The 14272-nt window shown below is 34.7% G+C and overlaps 1 protein-coding gene across 1 annotated transcript; it reads right to left on the bottom strand.

Annotated features, from left to right (window-relative positions):
• Positions 1-1610: 1610 nt before the first annotated feature.
• On the bottom strand, positions 1611-6363 carry LOC149792324 (uncharacterized). Its single transcript, XM_089970899.1, has 3 exons — positions 6340-6363; positions 3103-3385; positions 1611-2567 (listed from the first exon to the last, which is right to left on the bottom strand). Exons 2-3 carry the CDS (start codon positions 3383-3385, stop codon positions 1912-1914), a joined length of 939 nt encoding a protein of 312 aa, XP_089827025.1. The 5' UTR covers positions 6340-6363; the 3' UTR covers positions 1611-1911.
• Positions 6364-14272: the final 7909 nt, after the last annotated feature.

The following is a 14272-nucleotide window of genomic DNA, read 5'->3' as shown; positions in this document are numbered from 1 at the left end:
CACCAGATAAATACCTACCATGATTATAAATTGAAACAGCAATTTTATTTACGGTTATACTACAGCCTCTGTGTTTATATGACCAAAACATTTCATCGCTTTGTAATCAATTTTATATGCACATATACAGTCTTCACACATAATTTAAGTTCTAGTAAACTTTATTTGTTTATATAGTTCTACACACGCTTATTTATTTTTGTCTATTTTGAATGGGTATTTGTGGCCTTTACTCACAAAATTCTTGAATTGAAACACCACATAATTCATCAAGAAATAGCCTAGGAAATTTGTTTTATTAATATGAGGAATAAAAGATATTTTACAGTTTCAATAGTTACTTGTATCATATAAGTGAGTATTATTTTCCGAAGTTGTCTTTATATCGGTCTTTCATCGTTTTGCATTTGTATTTGCATTGCATCGGTTTCTTTTTTTTGCATTTCTCTTACGTACCTTTCTTTTAACATTTGCTTTGTGTGGGTTTGTTTTTGCATTTGCAACTCTCACGTTTTCTTCTCATTTTGCATTTGCATTTGCACAACCTATTGCTGAAGGTTTCTTATCTCAACTTCCGTGAGTCCGTTTTAACTGCAATTTCTTTAAATGTCCCTTCAGAACCAGACGGAGACTTTCTAATCTTACCCAAAACACTTTTGTCAGGAATACCCTTTCATGAAATAACTTATCAACATGTTCTTGATCGCTCGCTTCGTTAAAGAAGCCTTCACTTCAGAAATATCATAATGCTAAGCAAAATGTAGTAACTCTTCCTTTTTAAAGGACTCTAACCCCTACTGTGTAGGACCTACAACAAAGATCTTTACTTTAGGTGTCATGGTGAAAGCTTAATGATCTCACTATAAAGTTACCAAATATGTGAAATTAAAATACCAGAGACTAAGAAAATTTCAAAGACGGTGATATTTATATTTCAAAACCTATTATAATATCAATGAACTATTAAAAACTCGAAAATATTCAAATGAAATTAAATGTCTGCAGGATCTGAAAGAAATTACAGTCTCCAAAATATTCAAAAGCAAATATATCTGAAACTTCACACGAAATTCTAATCTCTGAAATATTCGAAAGAATAAAAATCCCGCAACGTGTCACCCAATTTCTCAAGTGACGAATATCCAACTAACAAAAAAGAGCAAAATCAATAGATTTTGTATAATATCACAAAACTTTTTTCACCTAAAATACCAAGTGACAAAAATAAAAAATAGCTTACAATATGCCTAAGGAATTGCTAAAATCCTAAACGTCCAATAGTTCCTAATAGTCCGAATGATGTTACAAAGGTACGGATGTGTCAATAGTACGGGCAAGATATGACTGATATAATCACACGTCTTTAAAATTAATTCAAGGTATTTCCACTACAGCTATTAATTCAAATGTCTTCGAATGAATTCACAGTGATTCAGTACAACTATATCCAAACAGTCTTTAAACGAATGTCAAAGCACTGCAGCTCTGCCTAATGGATATATTAAATAAATGTATCAATCTTCTCAGTAACACTTCCGTGACCAATATCACTGCTAAGAAAGACTATATGGTAAGATAGTACACAGTATAAAAAATTACAATACAAGAGATTTAATGAATTACCAGTTTAATAACAACTAACATTTAGGTTAACAATCATTGCACAGACTGATATCATCTCAAATAAACCTCGGCATAACAAACATTTAAAAAAAGATAAATAAAGAAATATTTAACTTAAAGACAAAAGAGTTTGATGATACATATGAATGCTGGTATCATGTAAGAGATTGCAACTTGACGTCACTAGTATAATTTTTAACCGCATGTAACACTCATAGGCTGAATGACCATGCACAAGTAAATAATTGTATTTTCTCTACATCTGAAAATGATGTGCATGCTGATTGATTAGCCGCCATGGTGCTTTGGGGGTCTGGGTGGAACGTAGCTATCTATCTTGGTGGGACGAAATTGTGTCGGCCTCTCTTGGTGGCAATGACCATTCGTGTTTGTTTGATTAGGAGCCTTTCCTGGCCCACCTCCCTGACACTCTTTTTCTCCATACATATAGATCGCAGTACTCCATAACTCTTCAATGTTGATAAAACTTGGATCACGTAACCTCATTTCTTGGGAGGCAACAAAGCAATCGTTTCTGGATATGGTACCTTGCACCTCGTGCACTTTCATGGTTAGAAGTCGCTTCTGACGACCTAGTTGGTAGTCAACTTGGGACGCAAGCCCGATGCCAACTTCCTCAAACAAAGGTTGTGTTATTTCGCGCAGATCAGAAAAGACAGTCTTATTACGGGAGTTCACCAGTTTCTTTAGCTCTTGAATTGGAAACTTAAAGTCGCCTCCCATCAAGACTGGGAGATTTCTTGTCAAAGCAATATTCTGAGAGTATGAAATTAATTCCTCCATCCACGCGTTCCGTCGGTTTTCCTCCTCATATATGGTTTCCTCGGACCAGGTGACGCAAGCAAAGCGGTTTAGTACCGTCTGCATCGGTTGCGGAGACAGAACCTCAACGACAGGAATGACTATGTTATCAGGATTCAAATCTAAAATGATAAGAAATGTAATAAATATAAATAGCTGATATGTTTGTTTGTCATGAATTTTAATGTAAGTTTTTTTCAGTATCATCGGTATAATATGTAGTACCGGCTCATCTATTGTTAAGCTATTTCCAGAATTTCCCTCTATTCAGCCGTTTGATATTGATGCGAACACAACAGCTCACCATTTTAAGATTTGAAATAGTGACAAGTTAGTCATCCATATTTTAATCTTCTCACTTTAATCCATTTTATTTTGTCAAAGACGCTGCTATTAAAACAACAACAACTGGATCTTATCTAGTAAGAAGAAAATTATAACCTTCTCCTGGAAGCTTTGACAGCAGTTTAACATAACAAATCACGGTTTTTGTGTACTGTATTGTTACAATTAAAAACTAACCTTACCCAATAACTTGTATCTAATAGAAGTTATTTTAATTTGGTTACTTTTATGTAAATTTAAAGCATTGGTTATTGAGCATTTTGAGGATTTTTCCTTGTGTAAAGTTGCTTTCTTCCATGGCATAATACTTACATTGAAAGGTAGGTTTTAAGTCCCTTTGTTTTTGGACACTGACTCTATCTTGGTCGTACAGCATGACGATATTCTCATTCATGTTCGACTGTACCTTCTCATACTTCCGGAAGAAGGCAGACTTAAAAGAATCACCGTCATACGGATCATCTAGAAGCAATACAGTTGGCTGATGATGGTTAACAAGCCTTTCTAAAAAGCTGAAGCGACTGTCTCTATCATACCGAGTGTAGTTTTTACCAGCACCCTGAATGTTAATGATTCTAATGTTGTCCAAGGCCATCTGAAAGATAAAGAAAGTTTGTTTATATCAAAATATTGAGGTTGTTTTGAATTTTAGTACCATCTTTATTTTACAGCCAAAGGAACTGGAAAAAGGATCTGAGAGTTTGAGGGATTTAAATGTAATTGGGTCAAAGACTGTTGTGAACGTTTGGAGTCCAAGACTGCTGTGAACGTTTGGAGTCAAAAACTGTTGTGAACGTTTGGAGTCAAAGACTGCTATGAACTGTTAGAATCAATGACTGTAGTATAAACATGTTAAAAACGTTTTAAGAGTGTAATTCAGTTTGCAAATGTACTAAACGCGATGCAACCTAAATCCACTCAAGAATGTACTATTTGAAGTCATTCTTTCTATGGGTGAGTGCTAGAAATCAATGTAGCGTCTACTCAGAAAACTAAATGTATATGAGCCAAACGTTTAGCCGATAAGTTATTGAATGCATAGGTCTGTTCACATATCATTGTTAAATACGGAACAAAAATGTAATATAGCTATGATTTGTATGGAGAGCTGCGGAAGGTCGCGGGTTCGAACCCAGGCCGAGTCATATCAATGTCATATAAAGCGGTACTAACAGCTACCTCGCTAGGCGCTAAGCATTAAGAGGTTAGTGCTAGGACTGGTCGGCTTGGTGTCACGTTCATGTGACTGGGTGTGATCTTATGCTACTTGTCTGCGGCACGATGATCCATTTCTAGTTATCACTATTGTTACGAATAATTTATAACAGTTCCAGAATAATGTTAGTGTCCAAATAATGTGCACTTTCTATCACCACTGAACAGTGCAAACAAATGTTTTCCTCTCGAAAAATATTTAAGTACAACATAAAATACCACTGCAGACTTACAAGAAGAACGTAAAAGGTGTGAATTACTCCAAAAATCGGAATGCTTATATTTCTCCTTATATACAGCGTATATTCCAGTTGTAGTTCGCAATAGACCGCATGTGACAGCATACACTATTGATTTTCGATAAATTAACTATATTCACCAGAACTCAAGCAACCAATGCGAATCCACAGAATCATTCTGGAAGCATCAATATCCCGTTAGTCATTGAGAAAATACGCCATAGACGCCATTTTAAGTATTATAATTATTATTATTTTTTCTAATCGTCAACACGACGTAAACATTTATTTATTGATCCTACTTGATTTATGTTTTAAATAGAAACAACTTATAGCAATAAATATCCTATGCAGTTGACGACCTTCAATAAAAATTACGAAAATTAATTAAACTCGTACACCAGAAATTACAGAAAATATAGATATACATAACACTATAAACTGCCACACTGCAGACATCGTAGCGATATGGCTGAACATTGTTTACAGTTACGTTAAAGAACCAAATTACAAGCATAGACACACACATAATGATGAATTTCACTAACTGCTTACTAAGTGTTGACTTTGGTCGGTGGTCAAATGGTCAATATTTTAGTGGTGTTTGACGGCACACCAACATCTGCAAGCTTATATCTTGATGAGTACTGTTCCTTGCCCAGGAACACAATGACACAGCTTAGTCTGCACAGAATTAAAACTATCGCTCATTTAGTTGTGCAGGATTCGAATCCTAGCCCTCACACTGAGAAGTAAGTTTCAAAGTGAATACAAGTGTAATTTATCATGATTACCCTATACAATATTTACATGAATTGCATTTTTTCCCGCTCATATTGGAGATAAACTGAATCAAAATAGCAAATTAACCTTAACATATAGGTGGCTGTAATTTTTTTAAAGTGGAACTCAAGCGTAAAACATATACTTACGTGTTATTTATAATGTATTTTTCTAAGAATTTAGAATTATCGCTTATTCTAATAGTATTTCGTTAATATTGTTGCAGCACTCTCAAGAATGCGCTAACGCGTGAACAAATCTCTTCTTATCACTGCTTTGACATCATCAACCTATTTTTATTTGCATGGAAATCCCATTATATTTCACAATAAAAAGTCCAAACACCTGAGCTATTGTTATCGAAGTATGGAAATCCCCTATGAACTGAGTCATAGCTAGGTGAATTTATTATATATTTATGAGAAGAAAACAAACACGTAGACCGTATTGCTATGGAAATTTGTTCTGTGTAGATATATCGCATTTAAATCACAAATAGCATATTTATACAAATAGCGTTGACATTCGTTCAATTCAAGCCACAAATCGCACGGTGTTGACTACGTTTTCTTTATTAGGGCGATAATACTATTGTAATCAGGTATGTATGTATGTATGTATGTATGTATGTATGTATGTAAGATACTGCCATTCAGTTTGTGTCAGCGCAGGTGGGTGGATGGATGGACGACAGAAAGGATGAACGGATTGACCAATAACGTAGCTATTAACTGGATTGGTATTTACAGGAGAATAATATGAAACAACTTCAGTAAATTTTCCTTGATGCAGTCACAAGGAAAAATACACCTAAAAATTCATGTTATTTTAATAGGTTACAATTCCGATAAACAAACTTCAGTAAAATAACAGTTGAAATCATATGTTATAAATTTCTACATTAACGATATTAAATAATACACATCACTAGAAGAGAGATCTCTCTTTATTGAAGCAATTAATGTGCACTCTTAGGAAACACATATAAAGAGAGGAAGGCAATATATTCAAATACTTCAATTGGAGAAATTGTCAAGCAGCGTTTGAAAGTATCATTTATTTTCCAAATGTTCTAAATATTTAGCATACCAAATCCACTAACGCATTTAATATTCTGAACGTCATCCTTCTAAGAATAAATACGAAAAACGAAAATAGCGTACCCGGAAAACTAAATCGGCTGTGAGCCAAACGTTTTTGCCGATAAGTAATCGACTATGTTGGTCTGTGCACATGCACACGTTAAATACAGAGCACGTACCTAGATATGACATAGAAAAATACTGAAAAATCAATGTTTGATTTCACTTACTATTAAACTACGTATCCGTATTTGTCAGAAGTGATTGACTGTTTCATTGATTGGGTTATGAAGGCAGGTCAACACACGAAAGGTTATATCGTGCCGAGTAAAGTGCCTTGCCCAGAAGCACACCACAGCGGGCGAACTCCGCCCTTTTCGTCACATGTCTGGCTCGTAAAGCACTGAGAAATAAACTCCAGACCGTATCAGTTGTAACATATCATGATTAACCTATACATTATTTACATGTATGACATTTTTCTCGATTGTATTGGAGATAAACTGAATCAAAGTAAGTTATTAATGTGGACAGATCGGTGGTTGCGAATTTGTAAAAAAGTAGATTAATATAAAACTTTCACTTGCCTTCTTTATAATGTCTTCTTCGTAGCTTTTAACACTTTGCTCCTTATTCTAGTAGTGTTTTGTGAATATTGTCACAAGTCTAGTCAGGAAGCGTTAATGTCTGAACAAAGACCTTGCTATCACTGCGCTTTTGTCATGGACTGGGTTTATTTATACGTGGGAATTCCATAGAATTGCACAACAAAAATTCCGAACACCTGGGTTATTTTTATCGGAGTCTGGAAATCCCCTCTGCACTGAGTCATGTTATATCAGTTAATAATACACAGTACTTAGATAATCTTGTTTTACAAATCTGCTGTATATTGAAATACACTGCTAAGCGGAGAGTAAGCATACAAATAACACTGACATTCCTTCGACATAAAACCATAAATCACACACTGATGACTACATTTTGAATCTTGGTCAATACTATTCAACAGTTTTTAACATCAAATTAATTTGTGCGAGATACTGATTTTACTGCACTAGATTTGAGTACAGAATATATAAGATTATTCAAATGAATAATCGGACATATATCATTATAGTCTAAGTATACGTTGAGCACAGTTTCAAATTCCGCAGACCCAGATAACGTGCTGGCAGATCAGGATCTATAATGTTTGTAGTTGGACTCGACTAACAAGTGAGTACACACCGTATATAATATAGTTTACTCAACAGAGAAGCACACGTCAAGGATAGTTTCTTTACTCTCAGATATAGGTTTGATTGGGAGAATTGTTTTAGTCAATTTGTTTTTAATATTTTAGTGCTTTTTTGTACTTATGAAAGGAATTAAGTATCGTGTGCTCTCGAAGCAGGTGATAATAAATTGTTATAACAGATATAAGATAACGATGCTAAACAAATGCAATGTGTCGATTACGGAAGGAGTAATAATATCGTTCAACGACTAGAAAAGGTGAGAATCATGCATTAATGCATTTTAAAAAAATGACATTTCCATTGACTTTGTTTAAAATGCTGATTATCAGATATAACAAAATCAAACAAACATAATAACTATTTGTTCTATATCAGCTATAATATCGTCTGTACAGTTTATCTCATCACTATGGTTACTAGTCTCGTGTGTACATAACTCATTGATGATTTAGACATTTTACAGATGGAATTAAACTATAAGTACATGACAACCGACTTAACAAGGTATTTTACTAGGTTTCTCTCATTCACGTTACGGTTATCTTTATCTGTATTGTCTGCTAAAAACATTAAAGTGTAACAATTTCCAATAAAGAAAAGAAGGTCCAGTAGAAAATGTGTTTACTATATATTTTGTGGCCTATGTTTTCTATTATGGATACAACACTACTATCATTGCTGGCATAACATCGTATCACGTAATTAAAACATATTCAGAATCTTCTAAATAATAACATTATCGGTTTTGAAACATTATACCTTTTATGTGGTCTCACATGTCTTCTTAAGGATAAATTGTATCATATTTAGACATGTTTTAACGGAATTCCATGTCTATTGTATCTAACTAAAAACACCTCTATGCCAAAGGATGCACGTGGCATGTCATGATCTAAGTATAGTTCATCTTCACTCATATCTTCTTGCCAGACAAAGTAAAGCCATCTACGGTCAAAGTCCATAGAGTATAATCAGCTTTGTATCGGTTTCAGTTTAAATAAAATTTCTAACTCGCGTCAAGTGAATCAAACTTTCGTCATGATACGTTTATTTTATGTATTTAGTTTCCTGTGACCTTTTATTTTTGACATCTCGTTACCGTTTTTATGCAGTTGTCTTCCAAGGATTCTCTTTGTCAAGATTTTGCATTAGCTGACTGTATATTGAAATATTATTTACTATTTTTTGCAACGTTACAATTTGGACACTTCTTTCATTCCATTTATTTGTGCATCTTTTGCCTTGAATGAACTTTGTACGACATCAATTGTTGATACTGTCACAGTAAGATATACCTCAAATTTTAAAATTAGGTTAAACTTCGTTCAAATTGAAAAGGTTATTTATTTCAAACAGTGGCGTCGCTAGGGGGGTGCGGGGGTGCGGATCGCACCGGGTGACACCATCTCGGAGGTGTGACACCAAAATAAAAAATTGCAAATTTTACAGAGCACACACTGCTCGGTCTAGTCTGATTTCATAAGCGTATAACCGATCATAGTTAAAGACATGACTAGCAGGCACAGCAGTGACGTCGCTAGGGGGATGCGGGGGGTGCGGACTGCACCGGGTGACACCATCAGAGGGGGTGACACCAAAATGACATTACTAAGGATTCTGTATGGCCTGTTACGGAAGGAGGACCATGGGGGTGACACCATGAGCTACCGCACTGGTTGACACCAACCCGAGTGACGCCACTGATTTCAAATATTGTGTTCAGTAATTGTTAAGGAGATGAAAACTATGTTATGTCAAGCATTAATTTTGTTGCAGAATAAACGGAATGATGGTGAAAATAAAAATGAAAAAATTTGTAGGGTTGATATACATCAGAGTAACTTCAGAAAAGAAGAAAGATCAATCAAGAGCTGAACATCGAAAAAAAAAAGGAAAAAAACTTTTGAAAGGTTCACAAAGCCTAATGATTAATATACAAAAAAACTAAATCGTTCTTTCTACTCCTGCCACGCTGACCGAAATAAGATCCATTGCGAATTAGTTAATTAGGCGGAGGGACAATTGTTTTTTTAAAAACAATTGATGATGTTTTAGTGACTAGTAAATATGGTTTTATTATACTAATAGTCAGATTGAATGAACATGGTTTTAAACTAGAACCCAGTAGATTGTAAACTAAATCCAGTTCCAGTAATGATCAAACATTTCACTGTAATTGTCTGTGGTAATAAATGAATACAAGAACTAAGATAACTACCATTTAGTTAACCATTTAATTTAGCTGTTACATTCAGTTACAGCTTGTTTTTAAAGAGACTGGCAAAGGTAAATTGGTTTCTGAGAAATCGAAAAGCTGAGCAATCATATGCCATCAAGCGAGTTACAAGTGATCACCTTTTAGCACAAAACTCCTACAAGATAAAATAAGTAAAACGTTGAAAGTAAATAACCAAAGATAAAATAATGAGTGCAAAGTTATAATCCAAGCCCAAAACGTTCCCAGCAGTGGTTAATCTAGAGATGTCTTTGCGAGTGGGGGTTGCGGTGGCGTATTGGCTGATAAAGGAGTATAGGAGTTGTAGGAATGCCTACAAGCTTTATAATTCCTTCAGCTCCAAGGAGTATGAAAACGTTCTGAATGTTGCTGTACAACAAACATATTTATCAGTGAACAGTACGCAATTATATCATCTCAAACTACCTCCCTTGCACATTTACACAGTTTCCCAATCAGGTCTATATTGAGGATGTGGCAAAGTTTGAATACTGTGCTCTTTCATGAAATGCGCGTTTATGCGTAGATTCGCCACTGCGCAGATTCACCACTCATTAGAGTCATTGGATACCTTTGGTACGTAACTGTGATTGACCAATTTTACTTCACACACACACACACACACACACACACACACACGTGCGGCGCCAGATCCTTTCATAGATATTTTGTTTTGATCTGTCGATTGGCAATACATTTGTTGGCAGGTTGAAACAAACAAAAACGTTATAAAAATATTCAGAACTTTAAAAACCAATACCCCCTATTACTTATATTGTTTTATTTTGTTGTAGAATATTAGGATTTTAGCTAAAGATTTCAGATATGAAACGGTTAGACATGGAATATTAAAGATGAGATTATAAGGTAAGTAACGCAATAACCAGTAATGTTATTACTGCTATGAATCCATTGTAATAATTAACGAAAATAATACATACACGGAAATTTCATATAGAGAATCGAATTTGGTTTCGTTTCTTACAATATTTAATGTTACCTAAATGATATTTCTACTACATTAATGATAAAGAAGCTAAAATCGCATTAATACCAGATGGGTGCTATAAGATTTAAAGAAGGGATGACATACACTGCAGAAAATATTGATATCGATTGGAAAGAAAATACATCGAAAGAAGTACTTGTTGCTCTCAGTAATAATTACACTTTTCCTGCAGCTAATTACAACACATATATGTTGAGGTTTACTAGTCTAATACATCATGTGGGTTTCCTTAACCTAAGAATCGGTACGTATTTATAAAAAAGTTAAATTCACATTAACACTTATTCTACTGGATAATATACAACTTTACTTGAGTCCTTGCCTCTCAAGAATGCTTTCCGTGGCGGCTTTATTTCGTAGCTGGTTAGTTATTACTGCAAGCAAACGATGTACGATGCATATATTAAATATGTTCATTAAAGAAGAAGAAGAAGGAAAATATCGATTTACACCGTATGCTTTATAAGGTACGTTTTTCATGTTGAGTTAATGCTATTGACATATCACTATGAGGTCCTATTGAAATCAATCAGACATTTCTTATGGACAGTAGTGTGTAGGTTGCTCGTGCACCAACTCAATCACTAGACAATGACTTAAACTTAAGTTACCAATATTGCACATTATATATACGTATTATTGAGTCTTTTCGTGAATATATCATGTCGACATGATCACTTATCCAGAGGAACAACGCTAATACGATTCTCAACATGACATCGAAACAATTTTAGTACGGAAAAACTCTTTATTTGAAAACTCCGTGTCTATGAGGACATCCATTCGTAAGAAGAAGCGGTAACTAGAATTTCAAAATGTCCACCATAGCAGATATATTGAAGGTCACATCAGTACCATTGTCATTATTACCAACTAGACGTCATAAGAAGCCTTGTTGTGAAAACTCCATGTTGATATGAGTTTCGGTTTTAGTGACTTTCATCTTAGGCGCATTATCGATATGAATATGTTCATTCTGGGTGCCTTGTCTGTCACACTGGATGTTATATAGGCACCATTTTCATTCTGTATCAATAAGATATCATAATATTTCTTCTGGCCAAAACAGCAGGTCGATATGACGTTCCGTTTAGTAGATTTAGGAGGTTTGGATTGGAGTTGGTGTTTGACGCCACAAAAACTGAAATGAAGTACTTTTCGCAAAGACACACTTCACGGTAGCTGACCCAGGTTATCCGATGGCAGAATTCGAACTTGAATCACGCTGATCACTGTGATACATCGGGTCATAACATAGCTGCAATGGAGGCTTGATTGGATGTCAGATCGCGACCATTTTCATTTAGGACATAATGATTAGTCTTTTGGTGATATTCCTATGTTGACATAACCATCTTTCGTGATGAATTAACGATCAAACGATTTTCAAGATAGTTGCCATGAAAACCATATTGGATGTCCGATCGGCACCGTTTCATATAAGACCAGCAGAACATCATGAGAAATGTTTTAGTAAGTCTCCTTGTCTATGTAACTATCCATTCAGGTGGTGTAGCGATAAAAAGTATTGCCATCATGACCACTATAGCAGCCGAACTGGATGTAAGATTGATACCATTTTAATTTAGGAGCAACTAGACATCATATGTGTCCAGGTTAAAACCCGATGTCCGTATTACTTTCTGCTTAAGATTTATAGTGAAGAGATGTCAAAACGATTGCCGCACAGCTATATTGGATATCAGACGGGTAACAGTTTCATTTTGGACCAACTCATCATCGTAAAAGATCTTCCCGTGAAAATCTCGTGCTGAGATGACTTTCCGTTGAGGAATAGCAATACAAATATTTTCAAGATGACTGCCGTGTGGAGCATATTGACTCTCAGATTCACATCATTTTCATAAAGGTCCACCTAGATAAAATAATTAGCAAGTATCGTACAACATCCAACAGGACCTCCAGAGCAGCCATATTCAGAATATTTGTATCGCTCGGCCTAAACATAAAGCCATATTAACATGTGTTTTCCACCAGAATACATCTTATAGTGTCCAGTTGGTCCTAAATGAAAATTGTGCCGATCGACATTGTCATTTAAGTACCGTCTGTGATTATATGTATTATATTTTTTGCCATCTTTGGTATTTGGTCATATGCACATGGGGTATCACCAGAAGATTATTTTTATGTCTTGCTGTCAGAAATAAAAATGCTGGAGAGATGTCATCTAATATCGCTGCTCTGTTATATTGTTGAAAATATTGTTATCGCTGCTCCTCCTGGATGGTCATATAAACTTACATTCTTAAAAATGACTACGGTAGCTGGCGATTTGAACCTTTCATTACTATATATATTTAAAAGAACTTAAATGATGTCTATTCGTCCTAAATTGCTTTCATCTAGACATATTGTGTTATCGCTACTCTTCTTGGATGGTTAGTTCTTTCCTGTATAGCCTGCTTCTATCTTCATTCATCCGTTTGGTATTCTTTGCTTCTTGGTACCTCTCGTTCTTTGTTAGTTTTCCGTGTCTTTGTTTGTTTGCCAATACTCTTTTCTTGTTTGTCTCTCGCAATCTCTTCAATATTTTTCTGTTTGCTAAAGCCATCAATTGTCTCCAATGCATGATATCATATATGTTTTCAACTCCGTTAGAAATTTATGGTCCATATTATCATGATTGTATCGATTTCAGTTGTTATCGCGTTCTTGACCACTTTATCCTGGATGCTTATCAAAACACATTGAGTTATTTGCCTTGAGTTATTTTGTAAGAGCATAATAAACTGCATTGATATTATCCACCAGATAAATACCTACCATGATTATAAATTGAAACAGCAATTTTATTTACGGTTATACTACAGCCTCTGTGTTTATATGACCAAAACATTTCATCGCTTTGTAATCAATTTTATATGCACATATACAGTCTTCACACATAATTTAAGTTCTAGTAAACTTTATTTGTTTATATAGTTCTGCACACGCTTATTTATTTTTGTCTATTTTGAATGGGTATTTGTGGCCTTTACTCACAAAATTCTTGAATTGAAACACCACATAATTCATCAAGAAATAGCCTAGGAAATTTGTTTTATTAATATGAGGAATAAAAGATATTTTACAGTTTCAATAGTTACTTGTATCATATAAGTGAGTATTATTTTCCGAAGTTGTCTTTATATCGGTCTTTCATCGTTTTGCATTTGTATTTGCATTGCATCGGTTTCTTTTTTTGCATTTCTCTTACGTACCTTTCTTTTAACATTTGCTTTGTGTGGGTTTGTTTTTGCATTTGCAACACTCACGTTTTCTTCTCATTTTGCATTTGCATTTGCACAACCTATTGCTGAAGGTTTCTTATCTCAACTTCCGTGAGTCCGTTTTAACTGCAATTTCTTTAAATGTCCCTTCAGAACCAGACGGAGACTTTCTAATCTTACCCAAAACACTTTTGTCAGGAATACCCTTTCATGAAATAACTTATCAACATGTTCTTGATCGCTCGCTTCGTTAAAGAAGCCTTCACTTCAGAAATATCATAATGCTAAGCAAAATGTAGTAACTCTTCCTTTTTAAAGGACTCTAACCCCTACTGTGTAGGACCTACAACAAAGATCTTTACTTTAGGTGTCATGGTGAAAGCTTAATGATCTCACTATAAAGTTACCAAATATGTGAAATTAAAATACCAGAGACTAAGAAAA

The sequence above is a fragment of the Sinohyriopsis cumingii genome, chromosome 9 (assembly GCF_028554795.1).
Source record: "Sinohyriopsis cumingii isolate HCF-2022 chromosome 9, ASM2855479v2, whole genome shotgun sequence".
Lineage (NCBI taxonomy): Eukaryota > Metazoa > Mollusca > Bivalvia > Unionida > Unionidae > Sinohyriopsis > Sinohyriopsis cumingii.
Note: the sequence above shows the minus strand (reverse complement) of the source record. Positions and strands in the feature narration are given on the sequence as shown.

Bases quoted from the DNA above. Each gene is read 5' to 3' on its own strand.
- LOC149792324 (XM_089970899.1), bottom strand. From the start codon at position 3,385: ATGGCCTTGGACAACATTAGAATCATTAACATTCAGGGTGCTGGTAAA. The intron at 2,568-3,102 runs GTAAGTATTATG...TTATCATTTTAG, and splicing joins CTTAAAACCTACCTTTCAAT to ATTTGAATCCTGATAACATA.